Consider the following 26,936-nt stretch of genomic DNA (forward strand, 5'->3'; position numbering starts at 1 on the left):
GAAAAGCTAACTCCCTGCCAATGGAGAGGCCACTTGGGTGCTCCAAGAACAGGGAGGAGCAGAGGGAGGAAGGCCAGGTGAACAGACTCCAGACCAGAACCGAGGACACGGGAATTCACCCAGATTTCTTCTCTGGACTTGTTAGCAAGTCCTTGGAGAGATTTTAATTGGGATGGTCTCTTCTCCGGGGAGAGGTGACCCCAACATCCATCCAGTGAAGCTGAAGGTCACATCAAATCTGAAAGGCGACTTTGTTCTCCATGGCTTCATGTTATGCATGAAAGAGCAGATGGCGGGTGCTCAGGATTCATGATTTGAGACATCCGGAGACTAAAGGCACTGGCCAAATTTAAACCGAAAGATGAACTTGTTGGTTGTCTTTTCAGATTATGGGAGAGGAAGAAAGGAGAGAATCTCTCCGTCATCTCCCATCCGCTCAGAATTCACAGCTGCTCTGCCAAGAGCTGACATCAGAGGGCTCCGCCCTGCATTCTGGAGACTTTATTATCACCATTTAAAAGGGACAAAGAGATAAATGTCCGAGGAGACCGCCCCCCCCGCCCCCCCCGAGCCTGAAGATGGTGGCCTTTCTGTGTGGCTCGAAGGGAGGCCACAGGTGATACAACTACAGACGTGGCTGCTGGGGGGACTGGGGCACGGCAGAGTGGAGGGTCACACAGACCTGAGGCTGTGTGTCTCTGCGGAGTTCTGGCCGTGTGGCCTGCAGCCTCAGTGCCTGTAGCAGGAAAGGGAGCGAGAACCACCTGGGCTCAAGAGAAGCAGTGTGATGAGGTAGACCTGAGAGCCTGGCACAGTCACGGGCACAGAGAAAGAGAGCTCAGTTAACGGTGCCCACCATTATCACTTTTACTTTGACTTCCTTAAATATATTTGGTCCAAACTGGCTTTTGCTCTGAGATAACCTCTGAGCCATCTATGCCCACCACCAACAAAATGGTAACTGTCACTCAAGTCCCACAAAACCCAGAGAGGCAGAAAAGGGTCGTGATGGTTGTACCCTTTTCCCAGATGGGGAAACTGAGGCTCAAGGAAAGAAGTCACGGATCCAGAGTCATAGCCCCAGGCAGCAAAGCCAGAGCTAGACCTTGGGTCTCCCAAGTTACCAAAACACACTTTCCACCAACCCCAATCACCCAAGCCACAGTGTCCTGAGTCCACATGGACAAGGTGTCTGGACCGCTTAGTCCCCAGCACAAAGTCCCAGGCCTGGTTTGAGTTTAGCACAAAGTCTGCCAAATGAATAAATATCATGGCCTCATTTGAGAGGGCAAGAAAAATGACGGACATCCTTCCCAAGGGAAAGATATGCGTGGCCATGTATATTTCAAGGGGTCACAGACCCTGGTTAGGGGCCTTGACCTAGACCTTCAGAGACCTCTCCAGGGCTGAGCTCACTATGCTATCCAGAGATGACCTCGCACAGCCCACTGGCCAATGAAGAGAGGGCCTGCTGGTTTCATCTGCCGGACCACAGACCACCGTTCCCCACGTCTGGGCCTGTGGTCACCACAGCTCCAACCACCCCAGGGCAGGGTCCGCCAGAGGCCGCTCCATCCGAGTGCTCTTTGTATTTCAAAAAGAGAACGTTTATTACTTTTGTTTTTCCTTTTTAGAATTCCTTTACAGCAACACCAAGTAAAGCACAAACTTATCTGCAGACACACAGGGAGCACAATGACTGCTGCCGGCCGGGGCCAGATGAAGACCCCACTGCGAGTCACACACACAGCAGGGCCTTCCTCCGGGCTCCTGGACCCTCGTGCCAGGGCGGCCTGTGTCAGGCCCAGTCCCTGCTGCCTCATGACAGACACACGGGCTGACACTAAGGAGGTCTGGGCTGGGTAGCGGGGTGGTGGGGTGCGGGAGCTGGGCCAGGGCCACATTCTGATAAAGACAATTCTACCCCACGTCTCACCCAGGCATTTCTGTCTGTGCTCTGATTCCAATGCTTAGATACGCAAAATCTAAAAAAATGGTGTTTCCTAGGCTGGTGTAACTTGCTCCGACTACCACCAGGGACTTCAGCTTGGTAAAGCCAGGCCTGGGAGGCACCTGAGGATGGAGGGTGTGCTGGTGGCTTTGCCGGGAGCCCTGTGGGAGAGGGGAGGAGGGTAGACTCTGAAGACAGGTGGCTGGTGGCACTGACCAGGGGTTGAGCGTCAGGAAGGAACTGTGTGATGCTTACGAAGTTTGGTTTTGTTTCACCCTCTGAATTAGCAGACTTCAAACACTTCCATTTTCACGGAAGTCAACAGCAAGACAGTTAGCAGGGCATGCAGGCTCATGCCAGTTCTGTGTGTAAAGGCACCAGATGGTTTGTTATGAAACACATTTTGGTCAGAAAATAGCTGGGGCTTTTTGGTTCCTGGGAGGACAACAAAGCTAGAGAGAAAAAAAAAGGAGGTGCAAGTTGTGAGCGGAGGGGGTGAGAAGGTAGCTTTGGCACCAGATCTGGGTTCCACTCTTGACTCTTTCTTCTTCCACACGTGTGGCCTCAAGTTTCCTCGTCTGAAACTTGCGACCAACGAGTCGCAGATCAAATCTAGGTGTTAGGTTTCACGTGTCATCTCAGGAAGTATGGGGAGGTGGGGCTCAGAGCCAGCAGCAGCGCACACAGGGGAGGGCAGGGAGGGCGGCCACACAGATGGCCCCACTGTTGCGGGCAAACTCTAGGAGCCCATGAGCGGCCAGTCACACTGGTGCGCAGCACTGGTGGGGACCCTCTGCAGGGACTTTGGGCCCCTCCTCTTGGAAGAAGGGCAGATAGAAAGCTCTACACAACACAGCACCATCAAGGAGCGGGGGCCGCACCTGCGGTGACTGCTCTAAAGTGCCGCCACATGCTGTCTTTGGTCAGGGGTTGCCCCGTCTCTCTGAGTGCCCCCGGGGCCAGGAGCTCAAGCCCCAGCCTGCTGGGGCCTGCTGGGAAGGCGAGCAGGATGAAGCGTCTTCTCCCGAGGCTGCGGGGCCCTCCTGTGCTCAAAGGGTGGCAGAAACGAAGGACCCAGCTCCTTTCAGTAAGGAGCAGGGGCACCTCCAGGGAAATCTGGGCCCTCAGAGAGAAGGGATGAGAAATGCTTTGGTCACCATCCTGATACCCACAGCGAGCAGCGCTCACACAAGAGAGGGCAGGAAGTTGGTTATCACACTGTGCTCGTGCCTGATGCCAAACCGGCTTCTGGAACCAGGAGTCACTGAATAAATATTCAAGGCATCTTTCAGTTCTTAGAGAACGAACAGGGTTAAAAAATATATATCTTCTTCCCTCTGCTTGACTGGCTGCACTTTGATCTTCAGGCTAACAGTGCTGCCGACTGGAGGAGGGTGGCCGGCGCGGGGGCCAGTCCAGGAGCTGGCCCCCATCCCAAACGTGGGGAGCTTTGGTTCGTCACGTGTCCTGCCAGCCCCAGGCCTCAGAAGTTGAAGAGGTCGTCCGGCTCGGCGCCACCGCTGTCAGCCTTGTTCCAGTCGACAGGCGAGAGGCACTGGGCGTAATGAATGTCCTGTGCCGTCAGTCCAGTGTCCAGGACCTGAGGGTTCGTCCGAGACTGGGCCAGCCTGCAAGGCAGAGCTGTGTAAGCTGGGGGCCCAGGCAAGGGACTGGTGGGGGCCCAAGGAGGCAGTCCAGCACCAGGGTCAGAAGCGAGAGAACATGGGTGGGCAAACGGCAGGATTCGGGGACAAAGAAGAAAGACCCAGGACTTCCCTGGCGGTTCAGGGGTTAGAAATTCACCTGGGTACACAGGCTTGATCCCTAGTCAGGGAACTAAGATCCCACACGTGGGCAACTGAGCCCACGTGCCTTGACTACTGAGCCCATGCCCTGCAACAAAAGAAGTCACTACAATGAGAAGCCTGACCAGAGAAAGCGCTCCTGCAGCAATGAAGACCCACGGCGCCAAAAATGATAAATAACATTATTTGTTTAGAGAAAAGAAAGACCCAGATGTCGGGAGAGGTGGAACCTCTAACCAGAGAGTCTACCCTTGAGGGTCAAGTGGCTCAGGAAACTGTGGGGCAGGCAGTGGCATTCCCACCACAGAGAGGCTGGGGCACCCACGGCTCCATCAGGAAATGCCCAGGGAAGAGAAGAAAGGGCAGCTGTGCCAGGGCAGAGAGGGGCGTGCATGGGAGGGGGTCTGGGGAAACCATGGAAGACCACTGGCTCTAACTACGTACAACACAGCGCCGTACACAAAGTAAATTCAAAAAGGGGCACAATTAAATGTCAAAAAAATCCGGAGAGTTAATTACAGCCCACATCCTTAAAAGAATGTGAGGCAGTCAATGAATGAGGTGCTTACAAGGAGTTTTTAATAGCCTGGAGAAATGCTCCAGATATATACCAGCGTAGAGTGGAAAATCAGGATCCCCAAATACAAATATCATGAGCTGATCAAGGCAAAAAAAAATGCATATGTATAGGATCAGCATGAGTTAAGCCCCAAAGTCTGGGCTGTGGGATTATGGGATGGTGTTATTTCCTGTTTAATGCTTTGCTGATTTTCAAAGTTGTTAATTAAGGGCATATGACACTTCAGTAATCTGGAAAAAGCAAATGAAAGATTTCCTTCAAACAGGAGGGTTGCAGTCAGCCAGGGAAGCAGGAGAGATGGCCACAGGAATAATGAAGGGGCCACATCTGCCGCTCCCCACCCTCACCAGTGCTGGGCTGAGGTTCCCACTGGCTCTGGCAGAAAGGTGATGGGGAATGGGAAGATGGCTGTTGGGGGGCTGCTGTGGGTCCCAAGGGAGAAAGGAAGGCCTGATTCAGGACCCTGAGCTGCCCAGGCCTCTCCTTAGCCCGCCTTCGTGGTGGTGTGTCCCTGAGCTGAAGGTAGCCGTGGACAGAGACGAACCCTGGTAAACAGGGGAAATGCCACCAGCCTCCGGCTAGACCACCTATCTCCTGATGGGCTTCACTCCCACCCCTAGTAAATGCTGCTGCTGCTGCTAAGTCGCTTCAGTCGCGTCCGACTCTGTGCGACCCCATAGATGGCAGCCCACCAGGCTCCCCTGTCCCTGGGATTCTCCAGGCAAGAATACTGGAGTGGGTTGCCATTTCCTTCTCCAGTGCATGAACATGAAAAGTGAAAGTGAAGTCTCTCAGTCATGTCTGACTCTTAGCGACCCCATGGACTGCAGCCTAAGAGGCTCCTCCACCCATGGGATTTTCCAGGCAAGAGTACTGAGTGGGGTGCCATTGCCTTCTTCACAAGTAAATGCTGCATGGATTTAATTTAACATTGCCTTCTCCCTACCCCTTTCCATAGAAGCAAAACCTCAGGAGCGGACAAAACCTGCGCCAAAAGCCCATTTTTGAAGGCCACAACCAGGCACAGGAAAAGCAAGCCAACCTGAGCTGCACTGCACTCAGTTCAGCTCAGACTGGGCTCAAGCAGCCATGAGGAAAAACAGCTTCAGATTTCACCGGCAAGGACACTTTAGCAGGCCTGGCTGAGCGGTGAGCTCCCCGCCCCTGGATATATTCAAGTTGAGATTTTCCCTCTGGAGAAGGTCAGAATTCATGTTCTCAGACACAGCAAAGAGCCCTGGAGGCCACCTCCCCACCCCACTCCCACAAGCGCCAGGCCTCCTTCCCCAGCATCAGGAGCCCAGCTAAAGTTACCTTGAAAATGCTTCATCCAGGCCGTCATCCAGCTCCTTGGGGAAAACAAAGCGGGAGGTGAGAGCCCTCAGAGGGGGAGCACATGCCCACAGCCCTGGGAGGCTACGGGGACCGAGCCTGCAGGAGGACGGGAGGAGTCTGGCGGGCCCCTGGGGGAACAGACACAGGAAGGCCTCCCCCTGGCCACTGCCATCAGCATCTCAGCACAGAGACCCAAGCCTGGGATGGGAGAGAGGCCCCCTGGGTGCCCAGAGGCCCGGGGGTTCAGTTCCTATCTCTGCCATGACTCGGCGACACCTTAGTGAGGCAAGTCACCGCTGCTCTTTGAGACTCAGCTTTTCCTTCTATAAAATGAGGAGATTGGACTGAATGATCTCTGCGGCTTTCCAGATCCGAGAGGGAGAGGGTTGGGAGAAGGTTTTCTTGCTTTTACCCACTTTTGAAAGCTGAGCCAGGATTCTAAGCTCATAAGGGTGGCAGGAATCCCACAGCATAGGTAGGAAAAAAAAAAAACAAAACTGGGCAAGGCTCCCTCCGCAGCCTCTTGAGGGACAGGCAGGTGGCAAGGCTGGCTCCCAGACCAGTTCACGGTGCCCACTCGGGGGACACTGGGTGGCCCCCAACAGGCAGTGGGATCTGGCACTTATTCAAGTCTCTCGACAGTCCACATTTTTAAAAATTAAAGGGACGTTACAAGTAAAGTAACACGTCCTTCTGCAGTGGATCCTGGACTAGAGAAAGGACACTGGAGGGACAAGTGGAGAAATGTGAATCAAAGCTGGTAGCTTATATAACAGTGCTGTATCAATGTTAATGATTTTGATCTTTGTAATGCAGTTATGTAAGAGGTTAACAATTGGGGAAGCTATATGAAGGGGAACAGGAATTCTGTGTACTGTTTTTCTAATACTTCATGTCTGAAATTATCAATAAATGAATTTTAAAATTTTTTAATTAAAAAAAAAATCACGTTCCTCTGGAAGGTTCTTCAGGCAGAGGTCATGATCATCAATGAGGAAGTAAAAGAGCTGAGACAGAGAAAGATCAGGGGGCTTGCCCTGGGTCACAGAGCCAGTCAAGGACCAGGCTGCCTGCCTGAGTCTCAGGCTCCTCATTCAGACGGCTGAGGGGGAGGGGGCGTCAGGAGAGAATGGCCCGCAGTGAGAACAAGGGGGCCTTTGGCTGTTCCTGCAGTGGGCAGAGCTGGATGCTCAGGCCAAGAGGCCAGGCATTGTGAGGAGACAGCTCTGCTGGGAGCCAAGCCTGTTGGCGACGCAGCCCTAGGTTCAAAGGGACATTGTTTATCCCCTACCCGGGGCCTGGGTGCTGCTAGGGTTAGGACCTCCTAGAGGCCTGCAGGAAGTGGGTGCCAGGGCCTGCCCAGGAGCTGCCATAGGCCTCATCCGGGGACCAGGCCGAGGCTCACTCGATCCGTGGGCGATCCCCAGGCCCCGTGACCACTCACCCAGACAACACTGCTGCTGTTTAAGGCTTGAGGCCGCGGTGGCTCGTCCGTGTTGGTGGTGTTGGCGCTGACCGTGGACAGCGGGGCCTTGGCCGTCTCTTCCAAGTCCAGCAGGTTCCCAGTGACGACCACTATGAGGGGTCAGGTGCGTCAGGGGGAGGGGAGGCTCCTGTCCTCAGCCCAGCCTCTGGGTCCCATCCTGGTGTCTCCTGGGCTGGTCTGGTCCTGACTCCCTCCTTGGGCATGGCCTTTCCAGGCCCATCACCCAGACCACCGAGACCCACCCTGGAACCTCCTGAGGCAGCTGCACAGCAGCCCAAGCAGTGGGAAGCTCTGTCCCACTTGTGATTCAGGCTGGAACCCATATTCACAATAGGCATTGAGGTTCTATAAAGTGTGGAGGAAGAGACATATACCCAGATTTCTGTATCTGCACAGACATCGCACCTCAACAAGTCATTTTTCCCCTTTTCCTACATTTGCTAACTTTTCTATAATTAAGTATTATTAGTTTAACAACAAAATAAAAATTAGAACCTAGGAGTTGACCCCGGCCAGGAGGGAGGTGGCCAGGGTCGGGGGGATGCTCTGGATGAAGAGCAGGCCCCTTCCCCAGTTCAAGACTCACGGCTCTTCAACGAAGGGGCGCTGTCTTGGCGGCCTCCGCCCAGGATGTCCGTTCCGTCTTGGTTGGCTTTCTCCCTCTTCTCCTTCTCTGTGGGACCAAGCACAGCGTGTTGGGAGTCCCCAAGCCCGGCACTCCAGCCCTAGCCACCTCTGGGCAGGGGCAAGCTGTAGCCCGCCTCAGGGGAGCCAGGTGTCATGTCTCCAGAAGGGAGGAAAGAAACTCGGCACATTTCACTTACTCCTCACAAGAACCCTGGGGGAGGGAGAAAGCTGTTCCCAATTCTTCAGATGGAGAAACTGAGGCTCGGAGGTGCAGGAACTTGGCCAAAGCCACAAACCACGTATGTGATGAAGATGAAGTTGACTCCAGAGCCTTTACCATATGCCCTGCCCCTCCTGCTCAGCTGGTCTTCTTCAACACTCCCACCCCCCACTCGCTACATCCACAAACAAGACTCACCTTCCCTGGATACCTGCCAAAACTCAAAGGCGACTTTGAAGGCTTGGGCTACTGTGAGGGTGACAGCCTGGGCCTAAAAAACAGGAAGTGGGGTCGGGGGAGGGGTACATCGTTAGGCAGGTAACAGCAAGTCTCCACTGGAGGCCCTGGGACTCCAGGCCAGGCCCACCCTGGCTCTGGAATGTCTGATGGGTGGAGGCAGAACCCCAGCCCCTCCCCATCACCAAAGCAGCCTGGAAGGAAAGGGGCCACACCTTCCGCAGGCAGCTGAGGCCCCATCATCACTACCAGGAGCCCAGCCAAGGTTCCCACTGGTACTTCAACCCCCCACCTCGGCAATGGCTATTCACCTCCACGTTTTTTCCTTCCCCTTTGAGTTTCCCTGTATGCAATTAATGAACCGTGAGGCTTACTTCATCCAAGAAGTCCTCCCTGATGACCTGAGGACTTCACATAGTAACTTAGCCCTTAGAATTACAGAACAGAAAAGCCAGAGTTGGGAAAGGGCCCCCGCCACTGCCTGAATGAGCCACATATTAGACTCTGGTCAGGACTATGGCGGGTCAAAGGGGCTTGCAACTGGATGCCAGAAAGGCTCTTTCATTTCCTGGCAGGAAAGTGAAAGTGAAGTCGCTCAGTCGTGTCCAACTCTTTGCGAACCCATGGACTGTAGCCTACCACACTTCTCTGTCCATGGGATTTTCCAGGCAAGAGAGCTGCAGTGGGTTGCCATTTCCTTCCCCAGAGGATCTTCCCAAACCAAGGATCAAACCTGGGTCTCCCGCATTGTAGGTACCATCTGCACCAGGGAAGTCACCTCCTGGCAGGAGCAGGATGTCAATAAGGGCCTGGGGCAGAAGACTAAAACCATCCAGTGCCATTACTAACTTATAAAGAAAGGCCACACGTTGGCCCTCAACCCCTGGGGGATTCCCATCTACCCCTTTAAACCCAACCTACATGTCATCACCTCTCTTACGTCACGCCATGCTATGCCATGCCATGTCACATGACATTACAGGCACTGGGCTCCCACAGCCGTGCCTACCTCTCTAGTGACATCATATGAAAGTGTTACCAGTTTGCATGCCTGCCTGCCAAGTTGCTCCAGTCGTGTCTGACTCTTTGTGACCCTACGGACTGTAGCCTGCCAGGCTCCTCTGTCCATGGGGATTCTCCAGGGAAGAATACTGGAGTGGGCTGCCGCGCCCTCCTCCCGGGGATCTTCCCGACCCAGAGACTGAACCTGTGTCTCCTGCACTGCAGGCAGATTCTTTACTGCTGAGACACCAGCAAAGCCCATGCTTGCCTGCCTGTCACCCCAACTGGGTGCTCCCTAAAGGCAAGCATCAACTCTGTGAACACCCCTGATCTCCAGAGCCCTTCAGGGGTGCCTAGGTTGCTGGCTGGATTGCATTTGCCTAGGGACAGGTCTCTGAGGCCTCACGCTCCAGCCAGGACCGACCCTCAGCCCACCTTCATCTCAGCCCCTTCCTCTCTGATTTCAGCTCAGGGTTAATCAGCTCGACTTCTGGGAGTGAAAGCCCTAAACTTGCAGCTGTAGCCAGAAGCGACAGGTAGCTTCCTCTGCAGGCCTGGCCTGGGGAAGAAAGTGCCAGACTCTTTCAAGTACACAACAAGTTCAGGCCTAACCAGCCTCAGCCCCACTCCCTTCCCCTCAGCCAGACAACTCAACTTAATTGAGAAATGAATCTGTGGCTACTGCCTTTAAAACTCTTCTTCAAAATTTAAAATCCCTAAACAAGCTGACTGATCCCTGCCAATTAAACTTCACGAAGTATAAAATCTCATTTGAATGTCTCCGTCATTTACATTTTTGATAGAAGTACGGGTGCTTTATGGCAAAACTTAAATATGGTAATTAAGTATGAAACTCTTCACAGCTGTTTACAATTTAAGCTGTCACGTCTGAATCAAGTTTAATAGACCCAGTTACCATTGAGAATTGCCCATGAACTAAAAATATGGGCTAATTACCAGCCAGAGTCAGATCACTATACACCCAAGCAAGGGCTGGTCACCCAGTGTGGCAGGGAGATGGGAATGCCATTATTTTTGCCTCCAGGAAATCTGGGGACACAGGCCTGATGCTGTTTTTGCATAAATCTGCTTGCTCATTTGCATATATCACCGCCCTTTCGCCCTGAAGTCCCGAGCTGCAAGTTAAACCAAATATAACTCAAGATGCAGATGCCTGCAGGTGGCTGTAAGCCCAGGCTGGACAGCAACTGGGAGGGGGGGTGGGCCCCATTTTCCTGGGTGACTGCAGGAATCTGGGCACCAGCATGAGATGGAAGGACTGTTCACGTCTGCCCACAGAAAAGCCTTCCTTGATTCCACATGCCAGGTATCCACCCCTCCTGAATGCCTCTGGTCTGTGGGTCTGTCTTATTACCTGACCTGGTACTACCTTGCCCAGTTTTTCATGTCCCCGTCTTGTTCCGGATAACCAAGTGGTCAGCTTCTCACAGGGAACCGCTGGGCTTAGGGCTGCAGACCCGGGCCAGGACTGCGGGATCTAGGATCCCAGCTGGGTACTCAAACCAAATGGGGCCAGGTACCTGCATAGCCCTGCTGCCCAGAAGCATTAACTGCTGCACCAAAGGATTACCTGGGGGATACCACTGTCCTGAGAGGGAGAAGAGCCCTGCCCACCTGACCCCAGGTAGAATCAGGGAGGCCACCTGTCCTGCAGCCCTGAGCTCCCCACTGGCGCTGGCAACGGCACATTCCTCCCGAGCCCAGAGGCCGAAGTGCTGGCTGAGGGCTCCCAGGTGGGCAGATAAAAACATTTCTTTGTAGAGAATCTTATCCTAGCCATGCACAAGAAGAGCCTCCAGGGAAGAGAGGCCTGGTGGTTCTGCCGCCCATGTTGAGCTGAACTGGTGGGCGACCCAGAAAGGGACCCTTTGCCCCTCCATCTGGGTGGGTCTTGGCTTCCTGCTGATTCAGGCAGCCCAGTGAGGAAGGGTGGAGATGTGGAGACTCTGGGCCGCTGGCCAAAAGGACTGAGGGCTGCACCAACATCCAAATTCAAGGTTCCCCTGAGGTGCCATCCACCCAGGCTCCAGCGACATCTGAATCCCCCACCCGCAAATATATCACTGAAGTTGTCACCTCATGTCTTCACGTGCTGATGATTCCTGGGCTGGAGTGCACCCACCCTCTCACCACCCTGCCCCCTTTTCCTTGGCCTGGCCTCCCACTTATTACTCATCCCTCAAAGCCCAATTCAAAGTGTCTCTTTCTCCGGGAAGTCTTCACGACCTCCAGCATGACAGTGACCACCACCCGAGAACCAAGCTCCCTGTGTGCCAGTAACTGATTCCTGGCTCTCCTCTCCATGGCCTCACTCCCCAGGGTCCCCAGGGCCTGGCACAGAGCTTTGCCTAGGACAAGGAGCAGCACGCGTCTGTGGAGGGACCTACTGGCAGCAGGGATGCAGAGACCAGGGCACCCATTTCACCTTCTGCCTCCTCGTCAGCCACATCCTCTCTGCCCTGAGAGTCTCGGGATCTTCAACGCGACCAGGCCACGAGGCCATAACACCCTGGAAGTCCGGCCTTGGCTGAGGCCTTGGGAGCCACAAGGACACCACCCGTGTGTCAGATGGTCTATTTACACCACCCTGGGCTGGGCTGTCTCTCTGAGGGGCCTGCTAGAATCGGAGAGGCCAGGTGGGAGAGGCTGAAGAAGGACAAACCGAGATCCAGCTGCTCCTGACGCAGATGAGAACGAGCCGATGAAAGCGAGGGGCCTGGCGCTGAGCCAGCCCTCTGCCCTGCTGTCAGCACTGAGCAGTGGCCGGCTGTTTCCCCCAGTAAACCTGACCTCTCAGCCTGGGGTAGACTGGCTTCATTCAAGCCCGTCTAAAGTCCTCTGGCCCCAGGCCAGGCTCCTGCAGCCCCTGGGCCAGCATTCGCTCTCTTTCACCCCCGACCTCCCCACCCCGGAGGAAGTCCCCGCATGCTGGGAGCCCCTACTCTGCAGCAATGGCCGAGGGCCAGCTGCCCCTGCCCAGCGCCTGCTCTGCTCAGTGCGGAGGAAGAGACAAACAATGGGGACATAATACGCTTGTTCTGTGGGGAACAGGGCTGTCACGGGAGAAGCCACCAGCGCAGGGGCCCAGGGCGTCACGAGGGCCCGGGGGAGCGGCTGGCGACACTGAGTCTGCAGGGGAGAATCAAGGCGCACGAAGCAGCTGGGACCCCTGAGAGCCGCGCAGGAGGCCAGGGAGGAGGCCTCCATCCCCACGGCCATGCAGCCCAGGGAAGGGCAGGGCCTCGCCAGCGGCCGCAGGGTGAGTCAGGCCCGGCCAGACTCCTCCCATAGGGCTCCTTCCACAGGCCCTGAGGCCGGCTGAACCACACTCCTCCTTCCACAAGACGGAAAGTTGCTCAGTCGTGTCCGACTCATTGCATGCCCATGGACTACACAGTCCATGGAATCCTCCAAGCCAGAATACTCGAGTGGGTAGCTGTTCCCTTCTCAAGGGGATCTTCCCAACCCAGGGATCAAACCCAGGTCTCCCGCATGCAGGCGGTTTCTTTATCAGCTGAGTCACAAGGGAAGCCCGCCCACCCCTCCCAGCCCAGATGTCCACAATCTAATCCTAGAACCTGTTACAAGGCAAGAGGAACTTGGCAAGTATGATTAAGTTAAGGACTCTGAGGTGGGGATTATCCTGGATTACCCAGCAGGCCCAATCACAAAGGGCCTTACGGAGCGAGGCAGGAGGGTGAGAGTCAGAAGCCGCAAAGTGGCTACAGGAGCAGAGAGGGAGACTGGACTGTGCTCCACTGCTGGCCCTGAGGGCGGCAGAAAGCCTGGGGGCCACTTCAATACCAGGACGTCCTGGATGCGTCCCTGATGACAGGGGAGTTGAACAGATCCTGTCTCCTTGGCTTTAAGGACCCCAGGATACAGGAACTGGGGCTCTGGGCTTCAGACACAGAGATCAACCGAGGACAATACTAAATCAATAAATGTCAGGAACCTCCTTACAGGGCGGATGCTCAGACCTCAGGGGCCTCAGAAACAAAAACTTCAACGCCAAAGGCTGACTCACTCCAGCGGCTTGCCACGAAATTCAAGACAAAAGCCCAGAGACCACCGAGGTCTCACCCGCCCCAGCCAGATGTGATCAGCGTGGCCTGGAAATGGGGTAAGGGGCTCCGGGCTCCTTAGTCACACAGGAAAGGAAGAAACGTGGGTTTAGACCCTCCCTCTGCCTGGCTGGCTATGTTATCTTGAGCAAGACAGCCAACCTCTGTGAGGCTGTTTCCTCATTAAAAATAAAAACAATGAACACAGTTATAGCACCCATCTCGTAGAGTTGTTCTGAAGAGCAAATGAGACGATACCTTAGAGATGACCACTGAAACAGGCAGAGTAGGTACCAACATAGGGCCATTTCCCGCGCTGCTCTGGCCACAGCCAGCCAAGGTCCTCTGGGGGCCCTCACCTGTGCCTTTCACCCTGGGCCGCTCTGATCACCAGTCTCCAAAGACTAACCTCTGTAAGGCCCTGCATCCCCAGACCATACCAGGGACAGACCACCTCTCCTAGACTTCAAATCCATCAAATCATATGACAGAGCGGAAGGGGCCCCAGGGTGCTCACTGGGAAAGTGGGCTTGTGGCCACCCACAGGCCAGCTGCAGGCAGTCCACCCTGCCAGGTGACCTGCGGCCCTGCATGGGTGCCCTCAGCTCTCAGCTGAGCAACCACTTGAGGTTCCCAGGGATTTCAGACTTTTAACTGATAACCCCTTTGGGTCCTGCCTCCCCTGCAGTCAGGGCCCCCAAGCTGAGGCTCCCGCTGCCCGAGCCCAGCCTCCCCCAACTGACCATCTTCCGCTTGGTGCAGAGGAAGGCGTGGCACTCGAGGTTCTCGCTGTGCTGGCTCTGCGCGATGTACGCAAACACTTTGTCATGCATCTTGTCTGCCGTGCAGTAGGAGATTCTGAAAGGCAAGGGGGAAGTGTCACCAGCCTCCGGGACAGGGGCCTGACTGCATCCGGGACGCCCCTTAGAGCGCATCCCGAGGTCCAGACAGCCTGCAGTCCCATTCCACCAGGGCAGGACTCTGGGCCTGGCGTCCTGGGCCAGCTGTGGCGGGACAGGGGAGGGGAGGGAACCCAGGCTTGGCAGGAAGGACTGATGGGAAAGACTGGAGGAAGGCCACATCCCCAAACAATAGTAGCTGAACCCTTACTGCACACCAGGCAGCTTTCTAGACGGCACCTCGCTGAATTCTCAGAACTGCCCTCTGAGATGGGTTCTAGTATCACCCCCACTTTTCAGGTGAAAAAACTAAGGCTAACAGACCACCAAGCTAGTGGGCCAGGGGCTATAGCCACTGCCATGCTGCCTCATGGAGGTTTGTGCTGACCAGCTGGAAGGAGAAGGATGCTCTTCACCTGAAGGCCCCCCAACTGCCCTCCCTCTGATCACAGGTCAGAAAAGTCCCAGGCCCATTGCTCCCAGGATGACTGAGACTGCTAATAGGTCCTCCTGGGGCTCAGGCCAGGGGGAAAGGAGCTGGGAGCAGGGTGGGGGCCTAGGAGGCAGCTCCCCAGCTTGAAACCCCCCCTCACCCCATCTGATCCCTCCGTGCGGTCTCCAGTCATCCTGGGAATCCCTGTCGGGAAAGGAGCTGTGGGCCCAGAGGTGGGACAGGAGCTCTGTAGACTCCCTGACTCACGTGGCCCCAGCTTCAATCACAGGCATCGACAAAGGGATCAATCAGGACTATTTAAAACCCCCAAGTGGGCAGAGGGAGGGGGTGCCAGGTTCCCAGCCACCTCTTCTCCAGCCCTGAGCCGGTCTCCTTAATGCCCTGGGTCTTTGGTATCAATCAACTAGATCCTGCTATTCCTCACACCTCAGCAAGGAGAGGCTTTCCCGGGTAACCCAGGCAGGCCTCTCCTTCTCTGCCCTCTTGGGAAGCACTTCTGTCTCATGTCCTCCCCTCCATCTCCTCCTCAACTAGAAGCTCCTTGAAGGCAGGATGGGTCTGATCCCCTCACCTGGCACAGACCTCAGCAGAGCAGGTAAATGCTGGGTGAAGGAGGCAGGCAGAATTAGGAAGGGAAGAGGAAGACACAAGCTAGAAACTCTACAACGAGCCGCCAGCTTACATTCACCCCCCCACACATACTCCAACCCCAACCCCAGGACTGGTCTGTGCTCTAGCTGGCTGAGCCACCTGCTTGGAGATGAAGCAAGAGGGTGTAGGGACTCAAGGGCTGACACAACTCTGCCCTCGGTGTCCTGGGCTCAACCCAGTCATGACCTCACCATGAGGGCAATTCCCTCCCTGGGCCTCAGCTACCCAGCTGGAAAATGGACCTGAGTTGTCTGTCTCTTCCAGCTCTGAAGTCCTACAACTGACCAGCTGAGAGGGGCAGGGATGGCCTGAGGCTCCAAGGGCTGGGCCTGTCGCCCTGTGACCAGCCCCCACCCTCTACCGAGATCATCTACGCTCTGGCCTCAGATGCGCCCGAGGCCCCCCTGGACGCCTGGCCAGATGTCCAGAGCTGAGCTGCTGTAATCCCAGCGAAAAAAGGCAGTGACGGCGCTGCTGACTGCTCCAAGCCTGACTCAGCAGCACAAGGGGGGAGGCGCGGGGTGTCCCAGGGTGGCTGCAACTAGTGACGGCGGCAGCAGCCACTCAGCCAGGCGCGCGCTGTGAGCCAGGGGTGTTCCACAACAGCCCCTGCGGCGGGGCCTGTTTCCACCCCGACAGATGCAGATGAGGAAACCCGAGGGCCCAGGGTCGCCCCAACAGGCAGTGGTAGAGCCTGGACTCAGACAAAGCATTCCACCCACCGCCCGGAGGGGCAGAGGGAAGCTGGGCGACGCTGAGCGTACCTGTAAATGGACACGTTCTCAATGAGCTGGTTGGTGACGTTGTCCGTCAGGATGATCCCCCGGGGCGACACCTTGAGAGTCACCTTCTGCAGCTTCTTCCCGCTGGCCTTGGCCTTGGGGCAGACGTGGGTCAGAGGAGCCTTACCTGCCTGAACTTGGGACCCACCCTCGTGGGTGACTCCCCGCTGTTCTGAGCCCCCGATGTGAGGCCCACAGAAGGCCTCAGTTCGGGTGACTGGTAGAGACGTGACGGGGAAGATAATTCGGTCAACACCCCATTCTGATAAAAACAGAGACACGGGTCGCTCACAGAGTACCTGCTGTCTGCCAAGCATAGCACCTCGAGTCATCCTCACAGGCGGCAGGGTTTCGCCTCGGGAGGAAAAAGACTCAGAGAGGTTAAAGCACTGGCCCAAGGACACACAGCCAGGAGGGGGTGTCAGACTCTGAGGACTGAATGCGCTATTAGAGTCCAGCAGGGTGGGGACTCTGTGCTCCACCCGTTGTACCTGCCAGGGTCTGAGCTGAGGGGGGCCTAGACCACCAGGAGAGGCTGACTCCGAGGGCACATGCTCACTCAAGAGCTGGGGAGGTGATCAGTCCTAGAGGGCCACCCTGCCTCTGAGGTCAAAAGCCAGGCGGTGGGTGCCACCCACCCCCGCAAGAGCTAGACCCCCACCTGGAGCTCCCACAACCGGCCTTGACTGGGCTCACCGTGGCTACGATCCTCTTGACGGCGGCGGCTGACAGCTCCTCGCCCTTGGGTTGCTCCACCAGCGTCATGCCCAGGTACTTGAGTGTGAAGAGCATGCCCTCGAGCAGGGTCTCCCGGGTGTCTGTCCAGTTCTCAGGCAGCTCTGGGCAGAGGAGGACAGGCCCTCAGACCCTGATGGGTAAGGCCAGCGTCTGTAGCCCCCATCTCCTAGGAAGACCCAGCAAGAGACACTGGGGTCCCCCTATCTATCATTTTTATCTTTAATGAAAGGCTAACATTTTCTAGCATATCCCAGGCACCATGGTAGGAAGCTTTACATAAAATCTTCTCATTAACCCTCAGGAGAACCTGTGAGGCAGACACTTTTATCATACCCATTTAGAGACAAAGACATTGAGACCCAGGGAGGCGAAATCCCATGACCAAGACCACAGAGCCAGCACGTCCAACAGCCCAGAACCACACTCTTATTTTCAAGCCCAAGCTCTTAACTTGAGTGTTAATATTTTCTGAGGGCAAACTGTGCCACTTTCATATTGAATCTTCAGTGCAATCTGGTGAGATGGATATTATTCCCACTTTACAGATTAGGAAACTGAGGCTCAAGAAGATGAAACTGGCAAACAAAGGCCAATGAGTAAAGGGTTGGAGTCAGAATTCAAGATTAGGTGATTCCCATGGCCCCAGCCTGGCCTGTTTTCCTCTCTGTGCATAGCCACAGACCCCAGGAGGTAGGGAGGAGGGGAGACCAGGAAAGAGACAGCAGTCCAAGGAGAGCAGGGGTGAGGTAAGGCTTAGTGGGGAAAGAGGGAGGTGACTGCTCAAAAGACATGACACGAAGGCCACCGGACTCCAGAAGACCGGGGTTCAAATCCCGGCTCTGCTTCCTTCCACCTGCATGGCCTTGCGGAAGGCCTCTCTCCTCTTTGAGGCTAACAATGCCTGGGCTGCAGCGGTGGCTCACAGCAGCACCCCCGGGAAGGACCCTTTGCAAGCTCTGACCATGACCAAAGGAAGGAAGGTTGGAAAGAGGGGAGGAGCCTGGCTCACTGGTAGTGAAACAGACCAGGAAGGAGGGCTGGAAAGAGGCCCTTGTTTGGACCCACCCATGTGAGAGGCCCTGAGCAGGCAGAGGGACAAGAGGAGAAGTGTGGTCTTCGCTGGGGTACGGGTCATACAAGAACTCACAGGAGTTCCTAGTCCCTACTCTGCAGAGTGAGACCCAGGTGAAGAGGAACCCGGTGCATGCAAGCTGGCATGCCCGAGTGAAGGAACGACCCAGACAACACCAAGGATGCTTTCAGGCCCAAGATGCCCCCAATGCCATCCTCAGCTCTGGACCCTGGCCCACTGCCTTTAAGCCTCTACCCTGAAAGAAGGCCAGGCCTCACTGAGAAGACTCCCAAAGGGATCCCATCCTCCGTCCGTCAACCAGGAGTCTATTTCATTTGATCCTCCAAAGAGAATCAGAAAGTCCTCGAGGTGCTCCAGTCCTCTTTGGTGATGAGAACTCAGACAATGGGCCTTCTCCTCAAGAAACCAAGAACATTACCACCCCCAGGGGAAAACAGCGCTCTAACACTCATGACTACCTTACAAGCTAGTGAGTGAGTGAAGTCGCTCAGTCGTGTCCAACTCTTTACGACCCCATGGACTGTAGCCTATCAGGCTCCTCTGTCCATGGGATTTTCCAGGCAAGAGTGCTGGAGTGGATTGCCATTTCCTTCTCCAGGGGATCTTCCCAACCCAGGAATCGAACACAGGTCTCCCGCATTGCAGGCAGACGCTTTACCGTCTGAGCCACCAGGGAAGCCCCTTATTCTCATCTCACAGATGAGGAAACTGAGGCTCACAGGACAAGGAATTGGTCCAATCAGTTGTCTAAGTCACGCTTAAAGACCAAGTTCCTAACCATTAGGCGATACTATCTTCCCATGAGGCAAACTACCCTCCTTTTAGCAAAATGTCAGGGAGAAGTTCCTACAGCCAGAGGTATTTCCCTCCACGGAATACCTCTGGCTGTAGGAACTTCTAATTCCTGAGGCTTCCTCTCTGTAGGAATCTGCCCAGACCACCACTTTCAACCTGAGACCCCTCTGAGCAAGGAGGGCAAACCAGGTACGGCCAGGCCTGTCACTTGTGTCCTGGGCAGACATTGCTAATCCACCGCAGCTCTACTCCCTCCGATTTAAAGGCTCTGAACTGTTTCTCAATACAAGGCTGCAGGCAGGTAATCCCAGTCCCTCAGGCGTGGCCTTGTTCATCTCTTCATCCACCCCTGCCCCTCGGCAAACATCCTCGCATTTTCATGTCTCCGCTCTCATTTCCGCTGGCTCTGCCCTTTCCTGGCCCCTCTCCAAAGCCACTTCCGCTCCCTCCATTCCAAGGGCCAGAGCCTGCCAAGGTCACGGACGACCTCTTTGTTGTCAAGATATTCCCCAGTTCCCCCTGACTTCTGAAATGCTTGGCATTTTTCTGCAATCCTCCTACCCTGGCCTGACCCATCCCTTCTGTGGGCTCCTGGAAGAGGGCCCTGGTAGACTGGTGGCCACTCACCAAGCCTCAGAGACCCTCACCTCAACCCCCTTACTTGACAGGTGACAAAACGGGGGCCCAGAGAACGATAGGACTTGTGCAAGGTCACACAGCAAGTCAGAGGGACCCCAGCTCCCAATCCACTACAGGTAACGCCCACAAGCACTGTTGGGAGTTACAGGCTGCCCAGCCTCCTCTCCTCCTACACATGCGCGCGCACACACAACAGAGGTTCCAATCATGCAGAGCTTCCTCCCATGATGTAACATTTACTTTCCCACTTCTGTGTCTTTGCTCACAAGTAGCTCCCTCTATCAGAAATGCCCTTCCCTTTGCTAGACCAAGGAGCTTCCCTAATGGCTCAGAGGGTAAAGCGTCTGCCTTCAATGCAGGTAGACCTAGGTTCGATCCTCTGGAGAAGGAAATGGCAACCCACTCCAGTACCTTTGCCCGGAAAATCCCATCGACGGAGGAGCCCAGTAGGCTGCAGTCCATGGGGTTGCAAAGAGTCGGACACGACTGAGCGATTTCACTTTCCCTTTCACTTTTGCTAGACTGAAACCCCTCCATTCAGTCTCCTCCAGAAAGCCTTCTTTGAGGCGGTATATCCTAGTGGTTAAGAGCAAGGGCCTTAATCCTAGAACCCACTGAGCTTGAGTAGGTTAATTAACTTTCCCTGAGCCTCAGCTGTCTCTTCTATTAAAATGGTGGTGGTTTAGTTGCTAAGTTGTGTCCGACTCTTGCAACCCCGTGGACTGTAGCCCGCCAGGCTCCTCTGCCCATGGGATTCTCCAAGCAAGAATACTGGAGTGGGTTGCCATTCTCTTCTCCAGAGGATCTTCCCGACCCAGGGAACGAACCCGGGTCTCCGGCATTGCAGGTAGATTCTTTACCAACTGAGCCACCAGGGAAGCCCTCTACACAATGGGAGAAGAGAGAGTCTCCAGCTCACAGGGCTGTTCTGACCCTTTGATGAGATAATAAAATGAGATAATGAGATAATAAAGTGTAATGTGCTTATTAGCACAGGGCCCCACCCATGGTCCTGCCTCCTGGGGCCTCTTCTGTCCTGTCAGGGGCTACTCTGTTCTGGGTATGGATTTCCCTCTCCCTCCTGTAGCCATTTCCCCACCACCAAGCAGCTGCCTGCTAGTGTGTTCTCCTCTTCAAGGACTTCCGTGCACGTCTGCCTCCTCCACGATCTAGCGGGGAGGAGGTGCACCCCTGCCCGATGACGCTATCGGGCTTCATTCTGCTTCTCCCTGCCCACCCCCATCACCCTGGCCTCCCAGGCCCAGGAAGGAACTTTCTTCCCCTCCAGTAAACCCTGCCTCCCCTCCCGTACTTCTGGGGCATGAATCATCTCTTTGATGAGGTGTCAGCTCTCTCAGGCCCCACGCCCTCCCGGAAGAAACCAACACCTGGGAGCACTCAGGAAACACAGAGGTAAGGCTCGCTACCACAACCACCCCGCTTACCACCCAGCCACCTCACGCTGGAGGCCACGGGTTCCTTTCGAGGAGGAACCCAAGGCATCAGGAAGAGCTCCCAGAGGCCCCTAGGCAAATACAGGCTTGAGTCCACAGCCCTGTTCCGGTCCTGGTTATTTTTGGCCCTGTAGTGTGTAATAACTGTGCTATTTTAACTTGTGATTTTTACAGATGACCTGCTGTCAGAATTAGCTAGGGACGGATGGACCGTATGCCCAGTCTAACTTGTAGCTGCAAACATGGTACTCTTTCCTCACTAAGGGGCCCCTGCCCAGGAGTCAGGGCTGCGCAGGGTGCCCTGTGCCCCTTCCAGCCTGGTTGATGGCTGGAACATCAGGGCTACGGCCAAATCCGTGGGCTAGGAGGGATCCTCCAACAGGGCTCCTGGCCTCCAGTCCCCTCCAGCCTGCTGGGGAGATGGCCTCAGGAGCCACAGAGTGGTATCTCAAGAAGAGGACCCAAGTTCTGCTGTGACCTGGAGTGGGGCTGCTTCTCCAGGCCACAGTCTCCTTATCTGACAAATGGGCTCAGTCCTGCAGGAGTGTCAGCAGAAAAAAGGTTCAGCGTGTGAAACATGCTAAGCAAATTTCAGAAGTTATTAAGATTATCAAAAGAAAGTAATAATGATTTTTTAAAAAAGGTGATCGAGTGGTTAAGACTCGGTGCTTTCACTGCAGGGGCCTGGGTTCAATCCCTTGTTGGAGAACTAAAATCCTGTAAGCTGCCAAGCCCCTCAAAATGGTAACAGCAGCAGTGGGGTTCATCGTCACTCTACCGCCCTGGTCCTTGGCTTCCACATTTAGTATCAGTCCCACAGGACTGTGTGGGTGAGGATGTGGTGAGGACGGAATCAGTACACACACGAGCTGGGCTTAGAACCATGCCTGGCAGATTACAAGTGTGAGTGCCCTGTCATTCCATTCAGTTCAGTCGCTCAGTCGTGTCCAACTCTTTGTGACCCCATGAACCCCAGCATGCCAGGCCTCCCTGTCCATCACCAACTCTCGGAGTTCACCCAAACCCATGTCCATCGAGTCGGTGATGCCATCCAGCCATCTCATCCTCTGTCGGTCCCTTCTCCTCCTGCCCTCAATCTTTCCCAGCATCAGGGTCTTTTCCAATGAGTCAGCTCTTCACATCAGGTGGCCAAAGTATTGGAGATTCAGCTTCAGCATCAGTCCTTCCAATGAACACCCAGGACTGATCTTTAGGATGGACTGGTTGGGTCATTACCAAGGGTCAAATGCAAAGGTGTACACAGCCATGTGCAGTACTTTAGAGAAGAGTCAAGGATTCATCAGGACTCCCATTTGGCAGATGAAGATGCTCAGTGGCGTCTAGGCATGACTCAGAATCCAGGATGCTGAGCCTTGACTTTCACAGCTGTGCTTGTGACTCTCTCCTGCAGTCTGCCGAGCCCCTTCCCATGAGCCGGGCCAGGCTCAGGATCACCCAGGAAGAACAGGTAACCTGCCCTGCATGCCGCCTGAAAGGACATCTGGCTCATTTTCAGCGGGCCGTGGGTGACCGCACTCTGTCAAGCCACACACCTCACCCTCAGCCACCAGGCTGCGAGAAGAAGTCCCAGCCGCCAGTTAACTGTCCCTTGCACATGCGGTTCCCAGATTCCTCCCTCCCTGTATTCACCCCTGTGTTCCGTGTCACCTCTGAGAAGCCTTCCCTGACCCCCTGCACTGACACTCTCATTGCCCCACCTTTAGCTCCTCTGTCCAAAGGATTTTCCAGGCAAGAATACTGGAGTGGGTTGCCCTTTCCTTCTCCAGCGGATCTTCCCAATCCAGGGATGGCACCCTCGTCTCCTACACTGGAAGGCTGGTTCAGGTGCCACCTGGGAAGCCCAAGGTAGGTACCATTTCCACCCAGGCCACCTGACATGCCACTCTCTCTGGCTGCTGGAGACTTGGATGCCCACTCAGCCTGGGGCAGTAAGAGCTCCCATCTCCAGCAGCCCTGCAACCACTGACAGGAACTGCCCCTCAAATGAAATTTAACTGCTCTGGAGCTCCCCCTGGGGTGGCCTCTCAGTTGCCTACAATGAACTTGTAGTGGGCTTCATGGTGGCCACTCTTTGGACTCCTCTCTCTTCTCGCTTCTCCTAAGAATACTTTCTGGGATCTCTTCCCAAATAAGCGACTTGTACTCAGACCCCTGTCTCGGCATCTGCTTCTAGAACCCAAACAAAGACACCGCCTATCACTTCCTCACCTGCTTTATCTGCCCACAAGCACACCACTCACTGGTGCGCCAGTCATGCTTCCTACCCCAGAGGGCAGAGATGAACTCATTCACCAGCCTCCCCAATACCTCTATCAGTGCCCGACACAGTCCGTGCTCAGTATATTGTGGTTTGGGTTTATTTATATCTTTCAAAGTTAACATTATGAATAAGTAGGACTAGATCCTCCGTCCCACCCCTGACTACCATGAACCAGCTTTGCTGAAACCTGCACCTCAGGTTTCTTTCCTTGGTCTCTCTCAGAGTTCTCCAACAACCCATGCAGGAACCTGAGGGTCAGAGGGACTCCTTGTGGAAATAAGGGTATTGAGGGCATGGGGTGAGTCAGCCTTCCAGGCAACTGGAAGAAAGGAAAACCCCTGGCCAGGGACTGAAATAGAATATTTATGGTTCCCAAAGAGATGGCATGGGGTGGGGGTAGGGGGGAAGCCATGTGTGGGAGAAGGAGAGAGTCCCCCTTGGAAGTCGGCAGTAACTGGGAGACAGGGGGCGGTGAGGGTCAGGACAAAGAAGTCTGTCTGCTGCCGGCTTTGCTCTGTGACCTCAGGCAAGCCCTACTCCGGGCTTCAGTTTCTGTGCAGATAAAACAATGATCGCACTAATCCTAGCTGAGGACCTTGAGGGGTGAGGAGCAAGTCACAGCCGACAGCGGGTATCAGGTCTAACCTTAACTCTACTGGCTTCAGTTTGGTCCCCAAACTCAAGCATAGGGCTCAGACCTTGAGGACTGGATCCAAGGCCTGGCTGGGACACCACCCCACGTCAGGCTGCCTCAGCACTCCTACCCCAGACACACCCCACCTCCTCCCCCTCTACTTGCGACCACCGCTGTCCTCAGGGGCGGCCAGCCCTGCCTCAGTCACTCCAGGGGTCAGAGTCCATGAGGCCACACTGATAAGACCCCTGGGCTAGGGATTTGGAGCCAGCTCTTGGAAGCTCCGTGTTGGAGCCACTGACTCCACTACCCGAGCCTCAGGTTCCTTTATCTGAAAAATGAATCTGATAAGAATCCCTGCTCTGACACCTCACAGGAGCAAACACGATAATGGAAGAAAAACCCTACCTAAAAGGTAGAGTGACAAAAACAGTAGTTGCCATTCATTGAACTCTTTCTGCCAGGAAAACATGCTTTCAGTTAACCTGCATCAAACAACAGCAACAACACCGAACTGGGTACTACTATTATCGACAACTTACACATCAAAAAACTGACTTAACCAGGGACAGGTGGGGATTCACCCCAGCTCATTCTAGGTCCAGAAGGCTCCAGGACGGTACTCTTGGCTTACTGGGGTCTGCCTAAGAGGAACAGGGCTCTCCTATCCTTTTCTACGCAGTTGTAGACAGGCTCTGAGCCCCCCACAAACTTGTCCCACTACATTAAGAGTCACGGTGAAGGCCCACGTGACAAGTAGGGGAAGGGGGAGTGGGGCAGAAGGAAACCACCAGTTAGGTGCCAGAAGAAAATGTTATTGTCAACAACCTTCTCAACACCTCTGCCAGAGAGACTTCCCTGGTGGTTCCGTGGTTAAGAATCTATTATACCTTCTGGACTTCCCTGGTGGTGCAGTGTATAGGAATCCGCCAGCCAAGGCAGGAGACACAGGTTCGATCCCCGGTCTAGGGAGATTCCACATGCCGCAGGGCAACTAAGCCCATGCACCAAAACTGAGGCCACGTGCTCCAGAGCCAAGAGCTGCAACGAGGGAAGGCTGTGCTCAGCAACAAGAGCAGCCGCTGCCATGAGAAGCCTGGCCACCACGAGCAAGAGCAGCCCCTACTTGCCGCAACTAAAGAAAGCCCACTCGCAGCAATGAAGACCCAGCGCAGCCAAAAATAAATTTTTGTGGCTCAGATGGTAAAGACTCCCGCATGCGGGGGGAAGGTGGGGGAGACTAAGTCCACGTGCCACAACTACTGAGCCGGCACGCTCTGGAGCCCTCAAGCCACAACCAGAAAGAAGCCCGCTGCACTGCAAGGAAAGATCTCACATGCCACAAAGTAGGCCCCCTGGCAGCAGACCCAAGGCAGCCAAATAAATAAAAATAATTAAAAAATAAAAGCAAACTAACAAACCACATCCCTGCCAGGTTAGAGTTTTTATCCTGATTTTGCAGATGAGAAAACTGAGGATCAGAAAGGACAAGTGACTTGTCCAAGATCAGAACAGGCAGGAGAAACTCTTTTCTGCCACCCAAGGTGGCTACTTCTCCCCTTTCCCCATACTGAGTGGGGGAAGAAAGAGGGGGTGTTCCTAAGTTTCCTTCCCTGTCCTTGCTCCTCCCTTATCCCTAGAGAAAACGACAGGGTTTCCCCATTGGAACGGGCCATCATCCTCTGAAGTTCTGATCAAATCCCACAAATATTTAAAGGAGCTATTTTGGGAGTCCATAAATGTGGGAGATGGGTGCATCCCTGGCCTCCTCCAGTCCTAATGGCCTGACCCCAGTCCCGCCAGCAGGCACCAGCCCATGTTCCCAACGCTAGTCTTTCTTGGTTTAGGAGGCAGGCACCGCTGGAACCGCAGAATGGGGCAAGAGGTGGGGCAGGGCAGACTCCCTAGGCCCAGACACGCTGGCACTCCGGGGCCTCTCCTGAGCCTAGGGAACTCGGGCTCCCCTGGTGGAGCCCTGGAAGGCCAAGACCGAAGAGGGTGGAGAGTACTGAGAGCGGGCTTCCTGGTGCGGAAGAGGCCCGGGTCCCAGGCTGTCGGCAGGGGAGGCGGGAGAGTGCAGCAGTCCTGACTTTGGCTGTTTCTCCCAGTAAAGCGCTGCGTGACCCCAGGCAAGCCACTCCTCCTGAAAAAGGAGGGACCTGGGCTGGGTTTCTCAGGCCTCGCGGGGGAAGGTGCCAGGTGACTGGTTGGTTCCCTGAGAGTAACTGGAGACAGGGAGAGGAGGGGGGAGCCCAGTGAGGTTCCTCGCAGACTCCCGGACGCCCCTTGGGAGAGGCGGCGGCAGAGTCTGCCTTTCGCCCGGGGGCCTAGGGACTTCGGAAGCTCAAGCGGCTTAGTGCGAGAAATAAAAACAGGTTTCCAACATAGCCAGGACGCCGGCCGGGCCACCTGAACCCCGCCAGAAGAGGGGTCTAGACGGGGCGGGTGGGAGGCACCTCCTGAGACCCCAGGTTGAGCCCCGCCCCCAACTTCCAGCAGGTACCGGCGAAGCCCGGGCTCGCACCTGAGTCGGTTTCCGGGCGCCCAAGGGAGTTAAAAGCTGACTTCGTGGGTTGGACTGGGGGAAGCGGACGAGGCGGGCGCCCGCCGGCCGCTGACTGCGGGCCAGAATGCAGGGGCGCGGGGTGGGGGTGTCTTCCCAAATCCCCCCCGGCCCCACGTCCCTTCCCCCCCACACCTCCCGGGTACAGACGCCGAGCTCGCGCCTCCCCTGGCTGTCCAAAGAGGGGAGGTGCCCGGGTCGCGCAAGGCGCCTCCTCCGACCTGCAGCCCGCACCTGGGGACCCCGAGCTCCCGTTTCTTCCCCCAGCTCCTGCCCCTCCTCCACGCCGAAAAGAATGGGGGCTGGAGAGGGGACGTGACCTTCGGAGACCCTCAACCACGCAGGGTCGGGGAAAGTCGCTCCCGGGCCACAGGGCGCGGGGTCAGGCCCTGCCTCTCTCCCCACTCCGGGGCCCCTCAGGAGGCGAGGTCCGTGCGCCGCGAGCCCCAGCCCGGGCCCCCGGCGGACGCGCACACACTCACTCCGGTGCCGGCCGCCGCCGCACCCCCAGCTCTGCTTGGCTAGGCTGGGGCTCCGGATCAGCGCCCGCCCGGCGGACTTGAGCGCGTCCATGGCCTCCCCGGGCCGCCGCGCTGCCGCCTCCGCCGCAGCCAAAAACTCCGTC

At 55.6% G+C, this 26,936-nt stretch overlaps 1 protein-coding gene across 1 annotated transcript; it reads right to left on the bottom strand.

Annotated features, from left to right (window-relative positions):
- Positions 1-1,585: 1,585 nt before the first annotated feature.
- On the bottom strand, positions 1,586-26,936 carry LDLRAP1 (low density lipoprotein receptor adaptor protein 1). Its single transcript, XM_027965496.2, has 9 exons — positions 26,794-26,936; positions 16,811-16,953; positions 16,097-16,209; positions 14,072-14,186; positions 8,203-8,275; positions 7,744-7,830; positions 7,116-7,246; positions 5,651-5,685; positions 1,586-3,579 (listed from the first exon to the last, which is right to left on the bottom strand). The coding sequence occupies exons 1-9, from the start codon at positions 26,882-26,884 to the stop codon at positions 3,435-3,437; spliced, it is 933 nt and encodes a 310-aa protein (XP_027821297.1). The 5' UTR covers positions 26,885-26,936; the 3' UTR covers positions 1,586-3,434.

Source organism: Ovis aries, chromosome 2 (genome assembly GCF_016772045.2).
Source record: "Ovis aries strain OAR_USU_Benz2616 breed Rambouillet chromosome 2, ARS-UI_Ramb_v3.0, whole genome shotgun sequence".
Taxonomy (NCBI): domain Eukaryota; kingdom Metazoa; phylum Chordata; class Mammalia; order Artiodactyla; family Bovidae; genus Ovis; species Ovis aries.

Excerpts from the sequence above, each read along its gene's own strand:
- LDLRAP1 (XM_027965496.2), bottom strand. The coding sequence starts at position 26,884 with ATGGACGCGCTCAAGTCCGCCGGGCGGGCGCTGATCCGGAGCCCCAGC. Across the intron at positions 16,954-26,793 it reads CGGCGGCGGCCGGCACCGGA|AGCTGCCTGAGAACTGGACA; the intron begins GTGAGTGTGTGC and ends TCCTCTGCCCAG. Across the intron at positions 3,580-5,650 it reads CTGGATGAAGCATTTTCAAG|GCTGGCCCAGTCTCGGACGA; the intron begins GTAACTTTAGCT and ends TCTGCCTTGCAG.